Source organism: Haplochromis burtoni, unplaced genomic scaffold (assembly GCF_018398535.1).
Source record: "Haplochromis burtoni strain Fernald_Lab_line unplaced genomic scaffold, NCSU_Asbu1 Contig_43, whole genome shotgun sequence".
NCBI classification, from domain to species: domain Eukaryota; kingdom Metazoa; phylum Chordata; class Actinopteri; order Cichliformes; family Cichlidae; genus Haplochromis; species Haplochromis burtoni.
The window spans coordinates 676,378-702,920 of record NW_024582404.1 but is presented as its reverse complement, the minus strand read 5'-3'; the positions used below and the strand labels follow the sequence as shown (position 1 = coordinate 702,920).

The window sequence follows — 26,543 nt, the reverse complement described above, 5'->3', positions numbered from 1 at the left end:
TAACATTTGATCGTTTCCGAGGCGGAACCATTTATTCCCTACCTCTGTTTTCACACGGCCAAGCGCGATTCCCTGACATGGCAACCTGCACGCGTACTGTGTGGAAAGGTCAGTTGTTTTGTTGTGAAATTGGATTCTTTTTAGATGACATTAAAAAAAATTAAAGGCATGTGTTTATAGGCTGCGTTTGTCCTTTCCTGTTTTCTCGCTTTTGTCTCTGGGCTCGATTCAGAGATCTCTTTGTGTAGCCTTTTGGCTTCACTGTTAGCTAACCAATAGCCAACCTGCTGTTCGACTGTTTAACATATTATCAGCTTGTTTGTCGTCACTTAATTTTCTCACGAATCAACAACATTTGATTTGATTTTAATTTTTGATACGCTTTAAATCGGCATTGCTCTGATTGACCAGATACTTCTTAAATTAATTAGATTTTCATGTTATGTTTCCTTTCAGCCGTGATGTGCGGTAACAACCAGGTCAGAAGCTGTCATTGCAGTCGTATTTTAAGAGTTAATTTGGGTCGCCATATGCCGGATTAAAAATCATATAAATTATTAACGAATTTTTGTGATAATTTACTTGAAACCAACGATTTTCTTGATGTAAATTAAAATGTTGGATTTTAAATATGATATCGCCCAACAGTCGTTTCATTGAGTCAGTTATCCTAATTTGATCGTAAGTGGTCTGACCGACCAGTAAAACCAATGCAGTGCAACCAGTGTAATGTAACAGTCATCCAAAATCAATATGTTTTGAAAATACATGAGCCATAGCCAAAACTTACACCACTTCATTAAGAAACTCCCATCGGTTAGTATTGGAAGGTATAATTTCTTTTTATTTTCACATTTACTGTACTAAGAAGAATTTCCAAATAGATAAACACTTAATACTTTGCAGGTAAAACTTGCAAGGAAGCCATTAATATTTCAGGTTTTCAGTAAAGTGTTCTTCTCCCGATGAATTGATGCCAGCATTACAAGACATTTACAGTAGGGCTGGCATTAACAAAATCACAACAGCTTTTGCCATTTCGCTAACCCATCCTAAAAAGCTTTAGCATGTCACTGCCAAAATAATTAAAAAACAAAAGAGAGCAGAGCATCAATACAGAAAACTAGCAATAGCATAAAAATATATGTTTAGTTGACCTCTTCTTGTTATTATAAAATAATTTCAATAATGTCCTCCCAAAATTCTTCCACATTGTATTTATGAAGCTGATATTAATGATAAAACATGTCTTCCATCCTGGCAGCACAGCATCAATAAAACATTCAAAGAAACATTTAGATTCACTTAAACAGTTTATGATGGGTACTGCTAAAACTTACACCATCAGTGTGGGTTTCATTCTTTGTGGAAGACTGAGACTGTAAACCATGATTTTTTAAATAACTCACTGATGCAGATGCACATCAGGGAGAAGTGCTTGTCATGCAAAAGACAGTGGTATACTTAAATTAGGTAGCGTTAAACACCGATGCTCATCATCAGCTTGTCTGCTGGAAATAAAAAGATACTCTGATGCATTTAGTTTATCAAAGTTCATTAAAAATGTTTTATAAAATCACAGAGCGTTTCTCTTAATTATGGTGTGCAGTTTGATGTTGTGTCCCACAGGAAAAAAACAGCACGTGTCTGTTTGTTTAAACTCCTTATGAAGCTTTTTTCCTCGCCTGTCTTCACAGTTTTAGCAGGATGTCAGAGGCATCTACTGAGTGCCAGCGGTCCAGCTTACTCAGGTGTCTCACAGACTGCACCAAGGAATCTACCTGTCAGAACTTTTGCAGCTGTCAAGTGAGTTTACAGACCTTTAAAGCTTGTCACCCAGAAATGATTTACTGGCTCTAAAGGTGGGGGGGGGTTTCTGCTTGACTCACCCCATTTTTCCCATTCTGAACAGTTTTCTGGTTAGTGCGAACAATAAAATTGAGAGAAATTAGATGCTGACCTGGTGACTCAGATATTTCTCAGGTTAACATCTCCCCTTTTGATTGCCAGGACACTAAAGAAAGACAAAAAAGACGACACAGAAAAGGAGGTGAAGAAAGAGAAGAGGGTCATCGATGACAAAAACAGACATAAGCCTTTCGGTAAGACGGCATGGGCGCCTGTGGATGACGTATATGTTATGAGGTACTACCCACGGACCCTGCATGACCCAGCGGAGGCAATTGACATGCTGAAGAAATTCCAGGCGTTAGACTTCACTCCCCACAATCAGCCGGTTTACATAGATCTGAAGCTGGACATGAAGCTGGAGAAGAAGGTAATAATGACAAAAACACTGAAACTCATGTTGACTGAATGGCACAAAGACAAGGACGGCTAACTGTGGTACTAGGGGAGGTTTTTTTAATTGTGTTCTCTGCCAGGTGGAAGTGATTAGAGAAGTGTTTTTCATTAATATGTTGGACAAGAAGGCAGCAGATATTATAACTACTATAAACACAAAAATACACACAGCAGCTGCATCATGTCCTATAAATTCTCCAGAACAGAATTGGTTGAGTTTCAAAGAAATTTCAGTGCAAGCATATTGACGAAGAGGGCTGTTTCTCTGTTCCATCCTTGGGTCCTCTGTGGATGTTACTTTGACATTTACCATGTATGTTAACATTGCTGGAGCCCAGTCTTCTGAGCACAGCAAGGTGATTCACATCATGGCTTCAAACTGCTCCCTGCTTTTCTGACTTTGTTGCTATTCACACGTTGGTTCCATCAAACCCTTTTAGTGTCCCAGAAACCACGGGCTGCTTTTCCTTTTATCATCAAGCTGGAACCTCAGAATAGAAAAGAACATCCTGATGAGGGTTGATCATCTGCCAGTGTGTGTGTTTGTGTGTGTGTGCCGAAGACAAATTTTAGCAGTCACACTTGGCAGACTTATTTGGATTTATTTGGTGCTTTCCCATTCTGGCTGTCACTGTCACGCCTCGCTTCCACCAATCTGAGGGTTATTCATGACATCAATCTTCGCAGCACGAGCAGTTTCAGTTAATCTGCTGAAAACAGCGCGGCACCGAGGAATAAAAGCCTCACGAGTGCTTCTTTTCGTTCTTTCTTACACATCGCAGGGCTGCAGAGCTGCTGCTGTGCTGTCCAGAGGGTCCACGGGAGACAAACTCTGTCTTACTCTTAGCTGTCTGTCACTGCAGAACTAATGTTCCCATGCATTATGAATTATGAACTCTCTAGAGAAATGAAAAATTAAAGTGGTGGCTGAATAACTTTAATGCTTGATTATGCAGGCCTGCTCTGTGATTGACATCCTCGCTTTTCCTTATTTGTTTCCAGATTCTTTTGCTCTTTTCCTGCAGCATACCCGGTGTTGTTACTCATAATAAATTACTCTGTTTTTCCTCCTTGCAGAAAAAAGTCGACCCCTTCATCAGCACTGTGCACTTACCGCACGCCTTCAAGGCAGAGATGAACAGAGTTTTAGTTTTTACAGAGGTAAAAACTTTTATTTTAGCCTCACTGAATCTTCATTTTGTAGCCATTTGTGTGTCTGTTGTTGATGAATTGTTTTAATTTTGTCGGTGCATGATTCAGATGTGCAGCAGCAGCAGCACCTTTTATTTGTCTCCCTGTTTGTCTGTAATGAATGTGCTTCGGTCGTGGCTGCTTTTTATCGTAGAACCCGACGAGCAGGGTTTGATTAATATTCCTGTCAAGCTGCGCAGGCCGTGGGTTGTAACTTAGATGAGCGTGTTAACGGCCATAATGAATGACATCGTTGGGGTCTGCCAGACATTGACGCACCCATATCAGATTTAAATGGGCGCGGGTGTCTTTGGTTGTGTCTCTGCAGGATGCTAATCAAGCCACAATTGCTCGGGAGAACGGAGCTGTGTTTGCTGGAGGAGTGGAGCTCATACAGCCGGTGAGTTGGTTAAACTGAGCTAAACGGCACATCCCGTGAGGTCAGATCGAGTTTACCGGGAAAACTGAAAAAAAGTATTACTTTTCTGTTTCTCTCCAAATTTCTGTGCTGTTTACTTGTTTGTGAGGCAAACTGTTAAATTATTAAAAAACTTTAAAACTGACTTTTTAAAGAATCAACAGCACACATCTTTTGCAGGCAGGCAGTCCACAGGTCAGACCTCACAGCCTGAAAATCTCAGTCTCCACGGGTCCAGTTTATGCACAGAGCTTATGATAACAGTAATGAGACAACAGGAGACCACCAGTATAGCAGCAGATTTGGGTAGATGAGGACCAAAACCTGGAGGAGTCTTAATGTTTAAACTAATTTGTCGTCATGTGGTTTTATTCTTTTTTAAGATCTTGGATGATGAGGTTTCAGCAGACTTCTATGTGGCGGTTCCCGACATCCTGCCGAAGCTCGTACCACTGAAAAACAAACTGAGGAAGAAGTTTCCAAAGAGCAAGAGAGGTGAGCTGCAGGTTAAGAGTTGTTTTTACCTTCAGCCGTGTTGAAGGTTAAGGTGAACCTGTCCAATTTCAGCACCTTTTTTATTGATTTATTTTAATTGGTTGTCTGCTATAGTTCAAAATAATTCTTATTTATCATATACTGCTGCTTAATGCTGCATCTCAGTCCAACCTCTGATTGAAACAAGCTGTTTGAGCTCCTCACCGTTTAACTGTCCTGCTGATTGGCTGTTTCCTGGCTCGAGGTGACCAGATTAGGAATATCTGAAAGATCATCAGGAAAAATTAAATGTCTGAAGAGTTACTGGAATTTTAATGCCTACTTTTATTCAACAAAGTGAAGGCTGATGATATCAGTCTTTGATGATGATGACAGGAAATTCTATTATTTCTAATTCGTGCTTCAAAATTCTGTTGTGGCTTCAGTGACATTTTATTTTTAGTTCAAATGTTTCACATTCAGCAGTCGATAGTTTTAATCCAGTGTCACTCACAACCAGTGAAGACGACAGCCATAACTGGATGTCTAAAGTGTGAATGCGTTACGAGATAATGAGTGCTGATCACTTATTCTCTCTCCCGTTTTCTCCCTTTACTCTCAGGCTCAGTCGGCATCAACGTTCCCAAGATGTTGGAGCTATTTAAAACGGGTCACGAGTACATGGTGGAGAGCGACTGCTATGTTAGGTCCCAGATAGCTACGGTACGTCATAACAAACCGGTACATGCAATGTGCATTGATGGGAGGAGCTGTGTGAATGTGTGCAAAACCAACAGAGGAAGTTTTCAGCGATGAGGCAGTTTTAAGTTTTGCAAGTTTTAGAGCTCAAAGCAAAGGGAAAAAAAAGTCCTGATTAAAAAAGCATAAATTCCCACAAGGATGGAGACATAAAATCGATGCGCCTTGAGGAAGGTTGAGGGAAATGTTGGAGTGTGTTTAGGGAGGAAATGCTTTGTGTGTGTGTGTGTTTGCTTCTACTGGGTACATTTTTAAATAAAACAGTAGTATCAGCTGGTTACAGGCTTGGTGTTTTCCTGTTCTATATATTTTTATCACATCTGCATGAATTTAAAATGCAGAGAACACATATTCGCTCGTTTATAAGCACTCAGCATATCAGGACATTTTCACACATAAACGCAGGACAGTCGGGTCGGTACAGTTTAACTTTGTTGCAACACAGCAGGAAATGATCTGCTTTGCATTCACACCGTCAGCCTCTGAGGCTGAAAAGTGAAGCTGGTTCAGAACTACAAGAAAAGAAGTTTCTTCAATGGTCACAATCGCTAACTTCAAAAGTGAGTCAGAAAGTCTAAATGAAATGATCTGACACGTGATTGGCAGCTTGCTAACCAAGCTTGTCCACCTTCTCTTCTAAATGAGGGAAAAAATCCAACATGGCGGTGGCCAAAAAGTAACATTGAGGCTTCAAAATGCAAACTCAGGTGATGTCACAGTTGCCACGTCCATCTTTTATATGCAGGCTATGTGCTTTGCAGTTCTCTGTGGGGTCAAGGTTGGAGATCTGCCTGGATAGGTGTAGCAGGAGGCTGCAGTGTGACATCACTGGTTAGGGCTCTGGCAGACATTTAAACTCTTGCATGCACTTCTGTCGGGTGAGTCCAGGAAGTGCTCAGGGGTGCACTACATGTGTGAAATTAACTTGAAATGCTGGCGTTATTTGTTTAAATGCAGCACATTGATTTTTCACCAGTATGAACATACAGAGGATTTCAGAAATGGTAAATATAATCGGACGTTTCAGACATTTTGTTTTCTCTCCTCTGCTTAGCTCGACATGCCCAGTGAGCACATCTTCGGCAACCTGCAGACAATCCTGGTTGATGTTTGTTCACACCGACCAGCCAGCTTGGGTATGTATGTTCACCAAAACCAACAGCAAAAACCCTCCGACAGTTCCCCAAGCCCTACCTCTGCTTTTATAGCTCGCAGGGAACAAATAGCAGACTTTTGATTTATTTTTGTCTGCTTGAATGCTTGATAGAAAGCTTCTAAATCATACCAGCTTTCTGCTGCTGCATGGTGTTACTTTCCCTCCCGAGTTCAGTTTCAGGCTCTGCAGCACCACTCATGCAGAGAGAAGGGAAAAGTTTAGCAGCACACCAGCCACGTGTTCTCTGTGATGTGTTTTCAGGCTTACTGCTGCACTTTTCAGGGCAAGTGTTTTAAACTTGTTTACCTGGAAAAATGGAATCATTCCTGTGCTCTATTAAAAAGAAGAAAAGCACATTAAGGGAGTACAGCTGGGAGGAAACTACTTTTAAACAGCATTCATGGGGATCCAGAAAAGAATCATTTTAATCATTTGTTCAACCGAAAATGAACTGATGTTCTCAAGAGGTGACTCGCCATGCACAGTGGAAAAACCCCCCCAACAAAAAACAGGCTGACCCTCAAACCTGTGGCCTCTCTGCTCTGCGTTTCAACACATTTACATTAACTTTATTTATGCTTCACAATGTTTTCTGCTCCTCTGCACAGACATTAAACTTTGCAGTTTGCTTTGAAACTATGATATGTCCCATGGTATTGATGCTGAAAATAGGGGGAAAAACATGCTGAGCAAAAATGAGATTTTGGTATCAGATTGTGACGCTGTGTGATTTTTATTTATTTATTTTCCCCAGCCCTGAAAATGTATTTGGGTATGTCCTGTACGTGCAAAGATATGAAGGCTGAAAACTCTGGAAATGTATCCGTCCATCCACCCATGCATTTTCTTAAGGGCTTATCTCTCTTGGGGTCAGTGGGTGGGTCTAAGCTGTCACAGGTGACTTCCTGCACAGCTCATCAGCCATCACAGTGCAAACCCAGAGTTTTGAACCCAGAGCCTTCTTCCTGTGAGTGTCAATCACTCCCTCAAGAGAGTTCCACTTATTTTCATACCATAACACTGCAGCGTAAAAAGTGTATGACGTGACGTTGAGGTGTAATGTTAAACCTAAACAAAAACTATGACCCCTGAGTTAAAAATTATGGCCGTTTGTCCAGGTTCTCTTCTTATAAATCAAGAAGGGAAGCAGAGGAGTCGGCAGCTTTTCCATCAAGCTGTAGTTCGTTCAGTAATTTCTCTGCATTTTCCTCCACTTTGTTCGATTTACAGGATGCAGTGTAATCATCAGCTAATGGATTCTCATTAGAGAGAAAGGCCTAAACGATCTAAAAACTCATTTTGAGCTTGCTAAATACCACGTTATTAACATTTTCCCCGCTGAAGTAAACTGCAGAGCTTTCACAAAGGACTCTTTAAACCACTGACGCCATCTAAACTGGAGCCGTGCATATAGAGAACTCCGATCTCTCTCGTGTAGACCGTAGTACCACTAAACCTTTGTCTCTTCAGCAGAATAAAGAATAATGGTTTTCTTATCGTTTATTGTTTTTCCTCATACTTCTCATAAAATTATAGAATGGAGGTAATGTCTTGAAAGTTTGCTTTGGTCCTGCATATCAGTTTTCAATCATACCTGCAATCGTTTCATTTTACAAAAAAATAAAATCGCTTCATGTTTTAACGTATGCGGAAAAAACGAGCAGAATGAGCCCCGTGAATGCAACATATTAAAAAGGAACGGCCTCCAGAGGTTTACAGCCAGACTAGCAGCTCTGCAGGGTTGTGTTGCTCGTTACCATGGAAATCAAGCTGACTTTCATCCCTCAGGCTGATGGGGTAATGTCGTCACCCCACATGGACGCCTGAGTTTGTGAATGTGATAACATAAGAACAACGACGTTGGAGCTTCGTTGATCCCGTACGTGCATCTGCTTTTAGCAGGACGAGTCCAAATCTCAGCGACTTTGACCCAAAGGTCAGAGGTCAAATTCTGTGAAAATGTTGTGAAGTCACCTAGAATTTTCAAATTGAAACTGTAGGTGCTTCTACTAAAGATCTCGGATGAGTTCGAATCTCAGTGACCTCAAGGTCAAAGGTCAGGGGTCAAGTTCTCTGAGAAGCTTGTCATAAATTGATAATAACATGGCATAGAATTTTGAAATTGACACCATATGTGCATCTAGTAGGAGGCTGACACCAGCGGTTGCCTGTTTGTTTGTTTGTTTGTTTGTTTGTTTGTTTGTTTGTTTGTTTGTTTGTTTGTTTTTGACCCTTCAAAACCTCAAAAAGAAGAGAAACGGGACTTTTTCTGGCAGAGGTCATCACACCGTTTCCTGGCAGCAGCCGTGTGATTGCACGCGCAGCAGATGCTTCTGTTTATAGTGCTCGCAGTAAACCTGAGTGTGTGCAGTTTCAGCCTGACGACGATCCCTGTGGGAGTCTTCACCGCTCACCCTTGAAGCGTTAATGCTCTGCTGAACCCGCTCGGCTACGCGCGGCATCCTCAACGCAACGTCGGTTGAGTGAAATGTCTCACTCGGTGCGTCGTTACGGCTCTGCTTCATTTGGCGATGAAGGCGTCGAGCCGGGCCACCTGGGCTCTGCTGAACTCTCGTCAGCAGAGACGCGTCTTTGAGCTTGTGCCAGCAAACGTTACAAATCCCTGACAAGAATCACACAAGGACCCCGCGGCAGAATTTAATTACCTCGGCAACCAGTAGTGAAGCATCAGAAAATGCGAATATCAGGAATCCTTACTGTTAGATTGGCTTCTTTATTTCCATTACTGTTTTTAAGAGTCATTTAGACAGAGGCTAATGGCAGCAGCGTGGGCAAAAATAAGAGTAAACTTCACAGATAAGTGCTTAAAAACAGAGAGAGAAGTGCGGAAATACAGCGTGTGGGTATGAAGAAGAGACCAGCTCCCCCCAAGGGGCTGATGGGAGTTATTCACGACCAAAGACGTAATATGCTAATAAAAAATAATATAAATGCAGAGGACGGGAGACGACGGGGAACGCAGTGCTGAAATAACTATTCATAAGTATGTTAAATACGTGAGAGAAATAAGACTGCAGAGAGTTTGTAAGCCAAAGACAGAGAAAAGAGGACAAGATGGAAAGAAGCTGTTTAACATAACTTAATGCAAGATGATGCTCCATTAACAGGTTTAGGATTGTAGTGTCTCAGTAATACGAGTCAGTCCAGGTTACCTCGGACATGGTGGAGATTCTGCCTGGAGAAATAGAACTTTTCATTTGTAAATGTAAATGTTTTAAATGTGAATTATTTATTAAAAAGTATGAATTTATTCTGTAAATCTGACAAACAGGAGTCTGTAACCAGTATTATCGGTAGCTGCGTTGTGACGGTGGGGATATTTTTGGAAAAAAATACATTGATACAAATACATTGCTGAAGCTCAGATATCATCAGTGCTTTGAGGCCAAATTTGAGCCTAGATATTCTAAGGTAACTATGTGGTATTATGTCAAACTGGAAACATTTGGGATTCACAGCAGCTCAGCCACAAAATGTAAACTGCATAAAGTTACAAAGCAGAGTCACGGAGTGCGTAAGAAGTCGTGAACACTCTGCTGACTCAATAATCACAACCTCCTCTGTCATTAATGTCAACACAGCAACTCTTTGCTGGGAGCTTCACTGCCATCTAAGCTCCTTTAGACTTCCTACATCTGCTATATACCTGCAAGCCACTTTGCAACCCACCTCCACCCCATATCTTCCTTTTATGATGTGTTTGACTTCATTAATTTCAAATCTGTTGTCATTAACACTTGCAGCAGAAGGGGAGGGGGATCATTTGTCAGTCGATAGTGATCATTAGCCCTGCAATTAAGCAGATATCAGTTTTCAGTCTGTGTTTGGCTTCTCCTCCACTTAAAAAGAGCCGTTCTTTATGACGACAGCGTTTTTCTTCCTTTCTTTTCCTCTTTCCGTATCAGGACCTTTCATTGAGCGAGCGATCATCGCCAGTCACACCAGTGAAGCTGTTTGGTTCAAGAGCGAAGATGTTCTCCCGAAATCACCAGAAAAGGAGGAGTGAGGTGCAGATTGTGTATATGTGCGTTGTAGTCAATAAAGTTTTTGTTCTGTGGCTCGTGTGTTTTGGTATCTGTTCTTTCGAAGAAGGAAATCCCAGGAGAGCAAAATGGGACAAAAGGTGACCAAGACAGGAATGTGACGTTTATTAATGATAACACAACATGGCAAATTAAAACCCATAAATCAGCTGTACTCTTATTGTTTTACAGAATGACAGGAGGTCCAGAAACAGTCTGAGGGGGTTTTGTCTGAATTATTTATTTATTTTATCTTTTTATTCTTTCTATTTATAGTTGTATGACCACATGGTCAGTGAAAGCTAATTATCATTTTTTTCAGCTAACAAAAGCTTTGAAATCCGTTTAAACGTATAAACAGCTCTATATGCTCGAATCTCCACATGTCCTCAAATACAATAAACTATAAAGCATTTGATGATTTTAACTAATTGATTTTGGTTTTGTCGTAAAGTCATTAGGCTTCAATCATGAGTCAATTCATGCTGTCGACATGTTTAAAGGTTTGAGCCAATCCCCACTCAAACAAATGGTCTGTATTTGTATAGCGTTTTTCTAGTCCCTAAGGACCCCAAAGCGCTTTACACAACCTGTCATCCACACATTCACATACTGGTGATGGCAGCTACATTGTAGCCACAGCCGCCCTGGAGCGCACTGACAGAGGCGAGGCTGCCGGACACTGGCGCCACCGGGCCCTCTGACCACCACCAGTAGGCAACAGGTGAAGTGTCTTGCCCAAGGACACAACGACCGAGACTGTCCGAGCCGGGGCTCGAACCGGCAACCTTCCGATTACAAGACGAACTCCCAACTCTTCAGCCACGATCGGATCAAATACATATATAATACATACAAATGGCTTCATTTTTCTTATGTTACCTGAGAATGACAAATAAACACGTTTAAGAAGTTGGTATCCAAAAAAGAATCAGGTTCTGGGTCACTGGGGGAAATAATTAAGCTGTTATGCAAAGTGAGGGGCCCCATGTCCACAACCACAAATTTTCATCCCGGGTCATCCTGGTATAAACTGGTATAAAATCACGTGTAATACTACCAGCTGAACAGCAGGGGGCAGTGTTTACATAGCTTGCACTCCAGACTCCTGTAGGGTTAAACGGAAGTCTTCCACCAACCTGTTGAAGCTCATTCCAGGAGATAAAGCCACACTGACACTGAGGGAGAAATTAGATTTTCTTACATGAGGCCACTAATATATAAAAAGTAGTGAAGTAAAAAATGTTCACAGATTTTAATAGTAGACATGTACTTGCACATCATGTATAATCTTGCATTAGATTATGTTGTGGATGCTTGAGATATATTCACAGGTAAAACTGAAGCCTTTTTTTGCCTTAACTCCCAAAACATTGCAAATTGGGGTCAATTTTCCATAAATTTTCATCCATCAGTTTAAGCTCTTCCAGCTGTAGTTTCTCTGTACTGAATATTATCTTTATTAGTTCAAGTTTGTGAATGAATAAATAACCCTGAAGTTAAACCTGTGAGTTGAAGGTTGAAGTGAAAACAGTGTTTTAGTAACTCAATTTAGAAGCTAAGATTTGCACTCTCAACCCTCCCAGCACATTATTTCTGTGGTTCAAAACATCTTTAGATGTTAGCAAGTCTTTGGGAAAGTATCCCACGTCTTTTATGTCCCAAACCACAGCAAGAGTAGAGTCATCCTTTCAAGCTGTGCGTTGAATTAGCGCAGCCTATTAGACATTAATCCTGTGATGCTGTGCAGGTTGACGTTCAGAGTGAGATTGAGATTAGTTTGAATTTTTATTGGTCCCTGTGGGGGAATCAGGCTGCTGCTGCTGCTGCAACTAATTTAATAGGATTTGGTGGTGGAGAGCAAAAGAAACAGACTATAGAAAGAAGCAATGAAAAACTGGAAACAGTAAAAGTCATGAAACCGCCTTTAACGAGCTTCTTGTTGACATGCAGTAATGCTGCTGTGGTGCCAGCTTGACTCTCACAGGTGTGTCTGTCTGTCTGTAAACTGTGGTTTTTCATACTGATCTGGCTGTTGTTGTAAAGATGTTTACTTCCTTTGTTTCTCTCGCCGAGATGAAAGAGTTCTTCTTGGGGACAGAGAGGCTGGGAAGTGATTTCACATCAACAAACTAAACTAAAATGTCTCAAAGACTGAAGAAAACTGCAACTGCTCTTGCTCTTTCTATTCTGCAGAAATACCAGCAGCATTAGCTTGTTAACTCCTCCAGTGAGCCGTTGGAGGATTTGCGGCTTATTTCCGGTTAACTATTTTTTGGTGAGAGATCATACTGAGCTTCAGAACAGCTTCAGTCCATCTTGTCTCTGGAAATTTAATGGGGAGAAGATGTTCTTTTATCTAGTGGTGGAGAGTTTAGTCTAACAGTCCAGTCCAAAATCTCCCGTATGTTCAATTTGCTTTATTTAAAATATGCTGCCAGTTTGCAACAACATTTGTCTCAAGGCACTTTATTTCACATTTTAAAGACTCCACTTTATTAGAGAGAAAATTCTAGTTAAAGTGACCTCCAGACACGGGGAAGTGCAGCCGCTGGGGAGGGTGTAAACAGTTGTACATGAGTGGAAAGAGAAGACAGGACCATGAACAAAGAAGATAAAACAAACTGCAGTAGAGAAGACAAAAGTTAATTAGAAGCACGGTGTAATGTAAATGAATGGGTGCATGGAAAGAAATGAATTTCTCCAGGAGCTTGAGCCTAAATCTGCATAACTACAGAGTGGTTTAGGTTTAGTCTCTGTGTCCAGCTTCAGCTATAAATATAAGATTTATCAAAAAGGGGAGTTGGAAGACTGAATGTAGACCTGGGGGACTGACATCCTTTAAACTTCTAGAAGGTTCATGATGAGACTGTATCAGCTGAAGTGTGAAGAAAGGTGTTTAGGTTACTCATAAAGCAGGGGGCATCTGGATTTGAACCAGAGACTTCTTGATCTGCAGTCAAATGCTCTACCCCTGAGCTACACCCCCGCTCTAATCGACCAAGCAAGTACATCCATTCACTGTAAGGCACTAGTTTGGCATCATGACCGCTAAGGTCGTGTCCTGTCCTGCCTTTCACCTTATCTACCAATCCCCACACCAATGGGATTTCAGAAACATATTTAAGATACAATTTCTGTCAACATACCCTTTAGTCACACACATCATGAAGAGTCTGCTGTGTGGTTATGGCCAGCGATGATGTCTCTATAGTTATAACCAGAGATTTATAAGACCTCCATTCCAAGCCTGACTTTAATAGGAGGTCAGGTATAATCTCACCAGAGCCCTCATGACATGTCAAAATGATATAGATACTTTTGGTTGTGTTGGAGGTCAGAATTTAACCTGCTATATATGTTTATATTTTTTTTAATCTTCTCCTTTGTCACTGCAGACGGGGAGCTGGTTATAAATAGTTGAAGAGTGCAGACAGCAGCAGAATTAAAGCAGCAGAAAAGAAAGCTTGTTCAAAGGCAAAACCGATTCTGATCCCTGTTTTTGGCAGAGGACAAAAGGACTGAGTGGAGATCAGGTTACTGCCATGTGACCCTGAGGAATCTCAATGCTGCACTCCTGCTGATTAAACATTACACTGAAAAACAAGCTGTAGACATACAATAGTTAGTTATTGTACAGAAAAAAGAGGGGGGAAAGCAGCTCCCAGGTAGATCAGCAAGCTACTGTGGATGAAATAAAAGCAAACTGGGGGAAAAATGAAGCACTAAGTAAATGGTCACTGAAAAAAAAAGTTTGCCAACTTCCTGTAAGATAGTGACAGGACTTTAGATACAAAGGTAGAGGAGATTATCCTGTTACCTGAAAAAAACAACAACAAAGTAAGTACATATTACTGTATGGAAGACCAAGACTGCCCAAATAAATGAATAAAACTAGAAAATAAAGAAATAAATAATATGAACAAAATCACTGAAGAAAATAAAACTGACCTTCATCACTCATTCAAGTGACTTGTTCAGTCCGTTGGATCGAAGAAGTCACCCACCGAAAATGAAACGTCCAGATGAAGAGAAACAACTTTCTGGGATTTTCTTCCCTGGATTATTAAGCATGCATCAAGACATTTTAAATCTTTTTTTTTTTTAATTATTTTGTTTTTTTTTTATCTAAAAATTTCTTTCTCTGTTTTTTTATTTTTATTTTTATTTCATTTTTGGCTTGTTTTGTCCTCCATACCACCAGGGTCAAGGTAAACAGGATTTGTTGTTTGAAATTATGTTAAATTTAAATGTTTAAATTTTAAATTAGAGGGAAAAAAAAGACAATAAAAGGTTCACATGAGACAATATTTAAATAATTAAAGGAGATTGTTAGTAGTAATAATATGTTCCTGACTAATAAAGTCACTAAAAAAAGTTAATTAGCAAGTCGATATTTGAACAGTTTTCCCAAAATATTCAGTTTCTGTGTAAAACGGATAGTGTTAAAGGGAATCTCTTAAACTTCTGCCAGGATTTCAGCAAAATCGTAAATATATAAAAGCCCCATGGAACCTCAAAAATTGAATAATGGATTTTGAGGTTTTGAAAACAAGATGAGAAATACCTCAGTGTCTGTGGTCTCCTCCCTTGTTAACATCAGTTGAATTATTCTTTTCTGATTAAGGACACGTTTTTATGTTGCTGTTAACAATATGTGTTTACAAGTCTCAGAAAATCATGTCCATAAGGTAAAAATACAGTTGCTTAACTTTAATTATCAGTTATTTTTATTAAAGCATGAAACTGAAAGCAATATTTACTAATTTGTAAAACATTATTTGGATGGTTCTTGGAAAGTTGTAAATACTGTGTAATGTTTTAAACAGTGTCCATTATAAAGTTGTTACTGACATAGGTGGTGTGATGTGGTGGTGGCCAAATCACAAGACTGTGAACCTGGACGCAAAGTTGTGACCAAAACTACTCGGTCAGGTTTGGGTTGATTTATGACAAAGTAGGAGAGACACTGGTCTCAGTATTGTGGTCACACATACTGAGCAACACTAAAGGAAACCTTCTGCTTGAATGTGAGACACCAGAGGCTTTGACTAAATGTCAGTAACTGACACCCTGGAATTATGCTCAGTAATAAAACCTTTATTATTAAAGTCTTATAACCCATCATTTACGGGTGGAGCTGTGCTAAGGTACCTGTACACCCTAGACAGGAGACAAGTTGGTAGTTCACTTCACGAATAAATACCACACAAAACTAATATATAATTATAATTGAGTTTTTTATTTTTTATTTTAATTACACAAATTAATGACACTTACATGAATTGCTCAATTAGTAATGATTTGCAAACACTTGCCCTGCAGGGCAAGCTCGGATCCTGGGAGGCCTGGGAGCTTGAGGATCCTGCGCAGTATCTTAGCTGTTCCTAGGACTGCGCTCTTTTGGACAGAGATCTTAGATGTTGTTCCCGGGATCTCCTGGAACCCCTCGCCTAGCTTGGGAGTTACCGCACCTAGTGCTCCGATTACCACGGGGACCACCGTTATCTTCACCTCACATCTTCTCGAGCTCTTCTCTGAGCCCTTGGTACTTCTTCAGCTTCTTCCTGATGTTTCTGTCATTTGGTATCGCTACATCAATCACTGTGGCTGTCTTCCTCTTTGTCTAACACCACTATGTCTGGTTGGTTAGCCATCAACAGTTTGTCCGTCGGTCAAACTGTCCCACGGGATCTTAGCTCGGTCATTCTCCACCACCCTTGGGGGCGTCTCCCATTTTGACCTTGGGACTTTCAGGCCACACTCAGCACAGATGTTCCTGTACACTATGCCGGCCACTTGGTTATGGCGTTCCATGTATGCGCTCCCTGCTAGTATCTTGCACCCTGCTGTAATGTGCTGGATTGTCTCAGGGGCATCTTGCCTGATGTGGTAGACCCCAGCCTCCATGGATTTTTGTGCTCAGAGCTTGTTCCTGTGCTACCATGATTAGTGCCTCTGTGCTGTCTTTCAGTCCAGCTTTGTCCAGCCACTGGTTGGATTTCTCGATATCAACCACTCCTTCTATCTGCCACTGGTACATACCGTGCACAGGCCTGTTCTTTAATGATGGTTCCTCTCCTTGGTTCTCTTCTGTCTCAGGTTTCTGCTGCCTGAGGTGGTCCTAAGCACACTATCAGGCGTGGCCATCTTCATGATGTATTCATGGATCTTTATTGTTTCATCCTGGATACTGGTTATAACACTCACTAGTCCACAGCCTTCTCCCTTCCACTTAGTGTACAGTCTCAGGGTGCTGGATTTCAAGCTGACAGTGTCTCTCAGCTCTCATATTTGTTTTACAATTAAATCATTTAATGATATCTGAAGTCAAGCTGTTTAGAATTACAGCACATACTCAGACACATCAGACCCTAATCTGGGCCTCATTTGGGCTACTTATGGCACTTTTGGCGTTACCAGATGTGGACCACACGTCTTTACATCGGTTATAGGAAGGTTTTTTCATGTGGACCAAATGCTATAACACACCTGACATTTGGCCAATGTAACGCGGACCTAACAATGACAAACGTGGACTACAAATATCGCTGTCAGGAATTAGATTAAAGGAATAACGCTGAGAATTCAATATTTCCTTACTGGTAATTATCTTGAGAGTCCAAGAAATTCCCTTGGAGGATCCTGACCCCTGGTTTAAAAATCACTGCCTTTTAATTTCAATAATCTCAAGTCATTTAAAGGTAACACAGAGTTCAGCATCTATAAACCCGCAGGTTTTTTAGATTTAACGCACATAATAGGATAAGAGCATAATGAGGCTATTCATGGAAGATTATTCGAGACTGAGAAAACTTAGGGCATCAAAACAGAAACTATTTTAAGATCACTCCAAACACGAGTTCCCGTAAAAGAGTATTGGCGCCGGGGAATTATAATGACCCCAGAGGTGTAAAAGTGAGTTCAGACAGCCTACAGCTCCACTTTTCTTTAATGTATTTATTTTTATTCCCTGTAAACGTCAGATTTCCAGCTGAAAATGGGATTAAAAGGATGAATCCCTCAGCTGATCCTAGATCACCAAATTCCCCTCCAGAAAACTAATTCTCTCCCTCATGTTTTAATCCCCAGGGAGCAGAGTCCCCATCATGTGAGATTATATCTGCGAGCTGGGTGGTGGAAGCGGGGGTGGAGAGGTGGGACGTCCTCTTTGACAGAGGAGGAGAGGACGAACAAGAAGGAAAAGAAGGAGGAGAGGAGAGGGAGTGGGGTGGGCTCCGGGAGGACAAGTAGACCGGTCCACCGCAAGAAGTGACTTCAAACACGCGCGAGGCTCGCTGCAGGAGCGCTCAAACTCCGGCCGCCAGTCGTCGTCATGCGCCTCGGCTTTTAAAAGCGTCCCGGCTTCTGCTGCTGCAGCTGAAGAGGGAACAACTTGCTGTCGGTGACTCTTTTTTCTTAACAGAGTTTTGTGTCCAGCCGGTAGAGCTCTGAGCACGCGAACAGGAAGGAGGTGGATAACCCACTTCTCCAGGTTTCGGCATTGCGCCGCATTCCAGTCCGGCGCGCAGCGCTCAGGAGTCGGACCCGGTGCGCTCCGTCTCCCCGCTCCTTCTGAAGACTCCCGGATCTTTTCTGTTTGTGTTCAAAGCACCAATAATGCACAGAGAGACCCGCTTTCATTTAAGATAGATACACTCGAACACAAACACACACACATCCCGTTTTTTTCCTTCTGACTGGATTTGGATTAAATCCTCTTTTTTGTACGATCATGTGTGGATGGTGGATATTTGTTGGCGCTCTGGCTGGGATCCTCACCGTCCCCCGTGGGATTCACGGTTGGTATTTCTAGTCTCTTTTCACCAAGCCACTTGTCCTCCTGTCCTGCTTGTTACGTAGCCAGGTCAGGGGTTATTAGGGACCACCATGCACGCTCGTATGAGATCCACCGACTCTAAATCGGATCGGATTTAGTTCAACCTCAGCTACTTTGTCCAGCACCGAGTGAAGAATTGTTCCAGTACGCGCAGAGAAATCTTGTGGAGGTATGAAAGTTGCGGGCAGAGCGATCGATCACCTTTTCCATTAGGAACACTTTCAGCTTAAAATGAATGCAATTTAGGCTATAACTGCTCAGGACCCACAATCGCAGGTGGAGGACCGTGAGCCAGAGCAGGGTGTTGCTACCCAAGGATAAGAGTTCCCATCCCAACTTCAGGGTTGACAGATTTTCCCAGAAGAGAAAAGTCAGCTGGTGAATTTCAAATGAGCTCTTTCATATGACACAAACACTCGTTTGATAGGATTTCTGAATGAGCACACTCCACCAGGGTTGAGCTGTGCAGTCAATAATGCTCTCCGAGTGGACCTGAAAATGTCTGATTCAGGGAGAGCGGCTCGAATATTCACTAAAACGTGCTCTTTGATTATGTTTCAGTAACTAAAATCATTTGTTAGGCGAGTTAAAACTGAAAAGACAAAAAGAAAATCAGTTTTAACTGAGCTGCTGAAGTTATTTAACAGAATTTCAGACTTTAATTGTGGAGAAACAAATACTCTTAACTGAAACACAGACATACAGTAACCTCATATAACCTTAACAGTAATTAAAAAATCTCTGTCTTTAACCCAAACTTCAAAGTCAATTTGAGAAAGTGAAACTCAAAGAAAGGACCAGACTTAAATACACCCTTAAACTCCCGATTTTAGGCGGGCATAGTTAAGCAATACAATCTTCTGTTTGGATAATAGTTCTGCAGGTACCCAGAGTCACATTCAACAGACTGCAAATGAATCTGAATTAAAAAGCAACACATGAACTTGTTGTAGTTTTTCATATTCATATCTAAACACCTTTTCTTTTTAAACCCAGTCTTTCTCACGGCCTCTGTGTTGTATAAATATTCATAACTCTGCATCAGATCTAAAATAGCTGCCCATGCACGGCTACGATATTCCCATTAGAGGAGTTATAATGCACAGGACTGTCAAGAGCAGAATCTAAAGCAGGTCTGTGCAAGTGCTGCTGCTTAACTGACCCATTCATAGTTTCTCTGTACTCCTCCTGTCAGACCGAGGCATGGTTAATGTTGTAGCCTGGTCTCTGGCAGGTGAAAACCTCCTCTGCCTGCATGTAACAGCAGCAGCAGCAGCAGCACCATATGCCTACCAAAGTCATTAGCATCCTCTCTCTTATTCTTGGCATGCGTTCATTCTGCTTGGCAGGACTTGCTTCAGTCAGATTCAAACTTTTATGAAGCAAGGTACCCCTTCGCTTCTTTCCGCGCTTAAAAGAGAGCATGCTGGCATCGGCGAGCAGAGCAAAACGGTTATAAATGTTCAAATGTGATCAACAGTGAGTGCTGCAGGATGGACTGAAAGCCGAGCTGAGAACGGCGTTTTCTGGACAAATGTTTGGAGTCATGATGAGATTAGTGCTTTTCAATTAAGATTCCTTTGTAGAGCTTTGAGTGTGGCTCTGAGCATCTGCAGAATTATTATCTGCTACCGAATCAGATTAGAGTCGCACTCATCCAGGCAGTTATTGTTGAATATGCAAGAATTCCAGCTCAGGGTCTATGTAAATTAAACACTTTGAAGTTTGACTGCACTTTCATCTGATAAAACATTGATTTGGTTGTTTGCAGGCTTAAGTTTGGGTTAATCACAGGAGTTAAATGATTAGAACAACAGTACAAATGATTATATTTCAACACAAAGCATTTCTGGGTTATTGTAGCGAAAAGATGCGCTGATCATTTCATTTTGTGGCACATTTCTTTCAGAGGTGATGATGAGCTGTGTCAACATGTGATATCAAAGGAAAATATGAAGCTGTGGTGAAACGTGTGCAAATCTAGTCCTTGTTTTTTGTTAGTAATCTTATTTTCAGCCTGTACTGTCAAAGTCTACACGTATTTAGGCCGTGATTGTCCTGAGCTGATCAGACATTTAAGGCTTCACTGCCAGCAAACACCGTTTAATACCTTGAGATCCTGTTCACAAAGAATCATCTTGTGAAAATGGACAATGAAATCTAAATTTGAACAACATTTCCTATTTCAGATTTCCATAATCCTCCATTATCTTCCATCGAACAAAGTTCTTTCCTCCCTCAAATTTGAGGGAGGAATGAAAGTCCAAACAAGGATAGAGGCAGTGTTGCTGTTTCAAGTGGTTTTAGAACCCGATGATGATGAAGACAATAAATGTTTGGGGTTTTGTTGGTCTCAGCAGACACATTTGTGCTTAATCCAGACTTCCTGTTGCTCTCACACCTCGGTTATGACACTGGCAAGTCTCTTGTGTGGGTCAGATGTGGGCCAAGTTTAGGAGCTGCCCTCGTTTCATTACCTGATATGTGGCCTATAAAAGCTGAACCTGACTCTGAGGTGCATCAGTGAGACTAACCAGATGTTATTTATTGCTAGGAGGTTAATGTTTTAGAAAGTTTTGCTTAAATTCCTGAAATAAGGTCTGTGATTAACACAGATTATAGACAGATTTTTTACCATCATTTAGCCGTCATGCGGCATCTTTTCTTGGCGTTACTGAGTTCAAAAAGGCTAATAAAGGTTGCACTTATTTATGAGACTATCATGCTGAAATGTGCAAGTATCATAAATCAATACTTTCCTTTCTAGATGGCTTTCCCTCAGCCTCCATCACTACAGTGATTGGAGTCATTTTTTGTCCAGGATGTATCCTTTAACTTGCACTTTCAACAATCCATCTACAGAAATGAGAAACATCCTGTGTCAGAGAGAAGCTGAAATGCTGCTTCGTGGATATGTTATTTCTAGGATGGACTTTTGTAGTTCTTTATTAACAGCTCAGTGAAAAAAGCCTTCAGCTGATCAAAAATGCTGCAGTAAGAGTTCAGAGACCATATATGAAGATCATATTTCTCTCATATTAGCTTCTATTTATTGGCTCCCTATTAAACCCAGAATTAACAGAAGGTGTTACAGTGTTTTGTTTTATGCACCTCAGTAGTGAGGGAGACACAACTGCTGTGCTGTGGCAGTAGAATGGGAGGCAGAGCCTTCAGCTGTCAGGCTCCGATTTCATGGAGCTCCCAGTTTGGATTCGGCAGACAGACACCGTCTCTACTTTTAAGATTCAATTTCAAGCTTTCGTTTCAGATAAAAACGACGATGTGACATTGAACCACCCCTTAGTTATGCTGCTGTAGGCTCAGACTGTTGGGGGACTTCCCATGATGCACTGAGCACTTCTCTCTGATGCGTTTATATCCAACTGTTGCATGTCACCAACTTTTGCCCGCTCTTTCCCATATTTTCATCTTTTCTGTCTTCCCTTTGCCCTCATCCCTCAATATGTCTCCTTCTTAAGTCTCATTCAGCTGGGGAGCGCTTCCTGTTAAAAGGGAGTTCTTCCTTACCACCATTGCCAAATATCCTCATAGAAGATAAGCTGATCCAGGGGTGGGCAATTAATTTTCCCAAAGGGCCACATGAGAAAGTTTAACTGTTGTAGGGGACCAGACCAGTAAGCTCTCTTTATAACTGGTAAGATATGATTTTAAATTATCTAATGGGAATATGAAACAGGTAAAGCACCAACGATTTATCACTACTTAAACAACTTTCACAAAAATAGTTGTGAACAAAATGTGCACATTTTGACAAAATTTCAAAGACTTTTAACTTTATAAAAAGTGCTGCTTGTAGTTTGATTGCACCTGCAGTTTTTCAGCTCGTCTTTTACGTCTCTGACCCCAGCGAGAGAAATCTAGTCTGTTTTAGGCTTGAATGTGCATTAAAGTCGGTTCAACGTTTGAGCTGATAACAGACAGATGATCGTCACTGAGAGAGGATCTCTATCTGGATTTGTTAAACTGCATCACTGAGAATGTTTGTTCACATATAAAGGGAGATCCTTGTCTCCTTGTCTGTGGAATGTTTTCCTCTTTGAAAGAGGAAGAAAAAAATCCAGTGGTGATGCTGACTTGAAGCGCTCTGTCAGTGGCGAATTAAGCTGTCTGTGATGGTTCATTCTTAGCACTGACTCACACTACACCTGATGTATAACACAATGCAAAAAATCAGTTCAGATTTCATTTCACTCACTTTTTATTTTGCCTTCAAAAGCCAGAAATGTTTTCCCCGCCAGATTTGGACAGCCTTCGTTTGTAACATCTGTCAGTTTGTCCCATTTCAGCCTCTGTTGTAGTTTCATTCATTCATCGCATTGCTGCCAGCTGCTCCATAATCTCAAACTCTTTCTGTAGTCCAGGAGTAAAGATGAGAAACCGAGGAGAAAAAGTTAAACTCGTCTGCTTTGTTTTCAACCGAATGTCCTTGATCAGTCTTGTTAGGGTTCACCAGGAACGGGGCACATTTTCGACTGCCTCCTTTTTTCTCATTTGGCTTGAACAAGTGCATTAATTAACAGCAGTACACAAAGGACTCTTTGATGAGCTCGCCATCGGAGAACGACTTTTTTTTTGTAATTCTGTGTTTAATCACAAAGCTAGTCTCGACTGCTGTCACTCTGTAAAGAGTTCCTGTTGAATTTGCAGCAAAGGTTCAGATGTCTGTTCCTGCTCAGCAAAAGTCAGTTTCCTTCTTTTTCTCAATTGAAATGTCTTTTTTTAGTATGAGCTGACATCTTTCAAGGCTATCAAACTCAAAACCCTTATAAACCTTTGTTGCAACACATTTACACTGAAGCTGCCTTCAAAATAAAAGCAACAAAACCTGTATTGTCATTTCCAGTAAAATCACTAGTTTATCAAATAGAGTTTGTTAGTTGAAATGTGAAAAACAGCAGCTGATGCATGAAATGTGCTTCTTTGTATTTGAATCCTAATTTTCCATCTACCTCACGTGGGCTGGTCAGGTGGGCGTGGCCATATTGTTCCCACTTCTTTCATAGAGGATCTGATCTGTGGAATTTTCCCTCTAAAATATAAAGGGCCATGAGACGCTTGTGTAAATAAAATTCATTAAAAAACAGTCGAAGAGCAAACTTTTGTTCCCATCATAGATGATTTTAACAATAATCTAAAAGGCCGTATGTTTAAAACACAAGTGAGACCAAAAATAAGGATTTCCATGTACTTTGGGAGCAGGGAAAGTTGTGCCAGAAATCCCTGTGTGCACTTGATATGAATACAATCCATCTTTTAAAAAACCTGCAAACTAGATGATATTAAACCCATGCTCAGATAAAATGACATTCTCTCTCAAAGACACCAACGTTTAATCTGTTAATTAATGCCTGAGATTCAAAGAGTGTTGATAATTGTTTACAATCTGAACTGTTAGTTGGATTTTTCTTTAGCAGGCAGAACTGAAGAGTAAACCTCTCCACTGTGTCTTCCCCGAACTGATTAAACCACCAGATTATATTTTACACAGCACTCTTTCTCCCATACAGTGTGATAAAGAGACTATAGCATGGCGCAGCAGCATAAACACACTCGCTCTCGGGCATCCTTTATGAGGGTATAACTGTAACTGTATTCTTGTTTTCCCATCTCGACCATTATGGTAAATGTTTACCTCTGTACTTTCCCCTGAGGCAGCTTAGATTTCCCAGGTCTGGTGTCGTGAGGCTCGGAGCCCCGGCTGGGCCGAGGCGCGTGCTGCCTGTGCATCTGTCTGTTTGTGTTTTTGTTAAACATTTAGCTCTCAGATTGAGCAAAGATAATCAGTGGCACCCTGCAGTTTCAGTCTAAAGGTTGCATGTTTCACATTTATTAAAGGAATTTTTTAACGGCAGCTGTTTCCAGCTGAACCGTGAATACAAATGTCGGTAAACGCTTGGTTTAATGAGACAGAAAAAAGCAAAGAAGATGCATTACTGGATTCTGATTGGCTTGCAGCACAATCGAAGTGAGAAAGGTTATAGCTGGTGTAAAGGTACTGCAGATAAAAGCAGTGTGGATGAATAGAGGTTCTTTAGATACTCGGCTGTTTTCACATAATGTCATAGTTCTGGACCCGTGTCCAATCAGTTAATTACTCTCCCCAGTGTAAATACTCCCCTGGTTCCTCTACTCAGGTTCCAGTTTTCAACCTCGCAAGCAATTTCTAGTCTTTCCAGGCTTTTTTAGTCTCAAGGATTGTTTTCTGTCATCGACTGGGCATTTCTCACATTTCTCTCGCTTACTCACAGACCGACCTCGACCAGAAATATTAAACTTACACATACCTGCTGTTTCCACGTGCCGATTTAAAAACATTCGACACATTATTCATCAGTCAGACGATGGCCTTTTCACTCTGATTTTATTAGTGCAAAGATTTTACGGTTTATTTTTTTAAGTCTGTCTGTATTCTGGTGTGAGATATGAAGAAGGCCAAAGGCCACTTTTGGTTGCTTTAAGGCAGGGTTGTCAAACATAAGGCCTGGGGCCCAGAAATGCTTTGGCAAAGACTAATCTGGCCCATTCGATAGCTTTGGAATATGTGGACGGGATAGATTTAGGATTTTTAACTGTGTTTTAATAAGTTTTACAGCTTTTTCTCCTGATTAAGATTTCTTCTGCTGCCGTTCACAAAAGTAATTAAGTAACAGATAAATAATTAAATGACAGAAAAGTTCCTGTCTTGGGTCCAGATTGAAAAAGACAACAACTATTTCCTCTTTTTTATTTACTACAACATTTCTTCAACATGTAGAAAAACTGAAACTTCTTTTTCTTATATTAAGACATCTCATTAATTTTAAATGTGTAGTTTTACTTCTTTACAGTGACAGAAAGGAGCGTTTCACTAGTCTGGCCCATTCAAGATTAAATTGAGCTGCATGTGGCCCATGAAATAAAATGAGTTTTACACCCCTGCTTTAGGGAATTATAAAATTTTCCATTTTTGGTGGGAAATTTTAAGCGACTCAGCTGGTCTAATAACATAATAGATGTATAAAATATGAAAATAACAGTCATTATAACAGTCATTTCATTGTTCTGTTCATAATAATCAGTGAAATAGATTTTTTAAAATCTAGAACGTTAATGCGATGAATAAAAACTCGAGTGTGGTCTCTTCTGATACGGCTGCTTGGCGATCCACACATGAGATTATGTCTTTAAACATGCTGATTAGCCATAAGTATCAAACCACTCACAGGGCAGGTGAATAACATTGATTACCTGATTACAGTGTAATAGGAACCCAACCTGTCAGCCTCAGCTACCCCCTCTCATTTCTGCAGTGTATCATAGTTATTAGGAGTTCAATAAATCCCAGCTCTGTTTACATATTTCCAAACCTTTTTAGAAGCATAACTACAGCAAAGTGGTGCATTGCTGTGTAACTGTTTGGTCAAAACTGCATGTTAGTCAATTACAAACATGAAACTTTAATATTTATAAGCTTGTTTTTGTATTATTATCCCACTGGGCTCGAGTCTCTGTGTTGCAGACATGTCCTGATCTCTTTCAGAGCTTGTCATCGCACTAAGAACTTTATAAACCTGCATCTTAACAGGGGAACTGATTGATTATCCTTCATACAGCTCGTTTGCTGTTTAACCATCTGCAGGATCATCTCACAGGTATGATTCAGACTGAACTCTGATACTAATGGTGTGTTTTTTTCTGTATCTCTCCCTCTCTTCCTTCTATGTCACCCCAGGAGCTTGTATCTATGAAGGAGCGCTGCATGCGGTAGGTACACCAACTTCTTTTGTACTCTCCTACCTCTTGCCTAGCACCGCTTTAAATCTCCGTCCCTACTGTTCACAGAATCTGTTGTGTTTATATGGCTTAATGGGTCTTAGCTCGTGCATTATTCACTGGAGACTTGAGCAGGTTGGTGTGACTGACGTTTGAAGCTCTTACCTGTGTGTGTGTGTGTATTGAGGATAGGCGGTACGAGGTATTATCGGTAGGAGTTGCTGCGCATCTTCTGTTGTTTGAGAAGTAGCTAAGAAGATGTGTCTCATCAATAATGCATAGAAGATCCCGGCTTTGTGTTTGATAATGGCGATGAAAGAGCGCGATGCAGGGTCACTGGCAAAGATGAGCTGCTGTCTCCTGCTGTGCTGCCAATTGAAGGTTAGGCTGTTCTAAAAAAAGTTTAAAAGAAGTTTATGATGAGCTTTGCTCCTGTGGTTCTGCTGGGTATTGGCTAACATCCAGCGCTTCGCTCTGAGGTGTGCTTCTGCTTTATATTCTTTAAACCCGGCTGCTGGTTACTCATATCTTTGCTTAGAGTTATTTTAATGTTTAAAGTTGTCGTGTTTGGCTAGAGGCATTCGA

General features: G+C 40.9%; 2 protein-coding genes across 2 annotated transcripts in view; both read left to right on the top strand.

The window, feature by feature from the left end:
• The first annotated feature begins 23 nt into the window (after positions 1–23).
• On the top strand, positions 24–10,380 carry mrpl1 (mitochondrial ribosomal protein L1). Its single transcript, XM_005921989.3, has 9 exons — positions 24–108; positions 1,698–1,806; positions 2,011–2,278; positions 3,382–3,465; positions 3,824–3,895; positions 4,297–4,408; positions 5,010–5,110; positions 6,201–6,282; positions 10,229–10,380. Exons 1-9 carry the CDS (start codon positions 78–80, stop codon positions 10,327–10,329), a joined length of 960 nt encoding a protein of 319 aa, XP_005922051.1. The 5' UTR covers positions 24–77; the 3' UTR covers positions 10,330–10,380.
• A 6,985-nt stretch (positions 10,381–17,365) lies between these two features.
• Positions 17,366–26,543, top strand: part of fras1 (Fraser extracellular matrix complex subunit 1) — a gene marked incomplete in the record, with an annotated part of 341,960 nt that continues 332,782 nt past the window's right edge. Inside the window, 2 exon segments of the mRNA XM_042220097.1 lie at positions 17,366–18,147; positions 25,918–25,949. Of these exon segments, the coding sequence (XP_042076031.1) occupies positions 18,081–18,147; positions 25,918–25,949 (99 nt within the window).

Excerpts from the sequence above, each read along its gene's own strand:
- mrpl1 (XM_005921989.3), top strand. The coding sequence starts at position 78 with ATGGCAACCTGCACGCGTACTGTGTGGAAAG. Across the intron at positions 2,279-3,381 it reads ACATGAAGCTGGAGAAGAAG|AAAAAAGTCGACCCCTTCAT; the intron begins GTAATAATGACA and ends TCCTCCTTGCAG. Across the intron at positions 4,409-5,009 it reads GTTTCCAAAGAGCAAGAGAG|GCTCAGTCGGCATCAACGTT; the intron begins GTGAGCTGCAGG and ends CTTTACTCTCAG.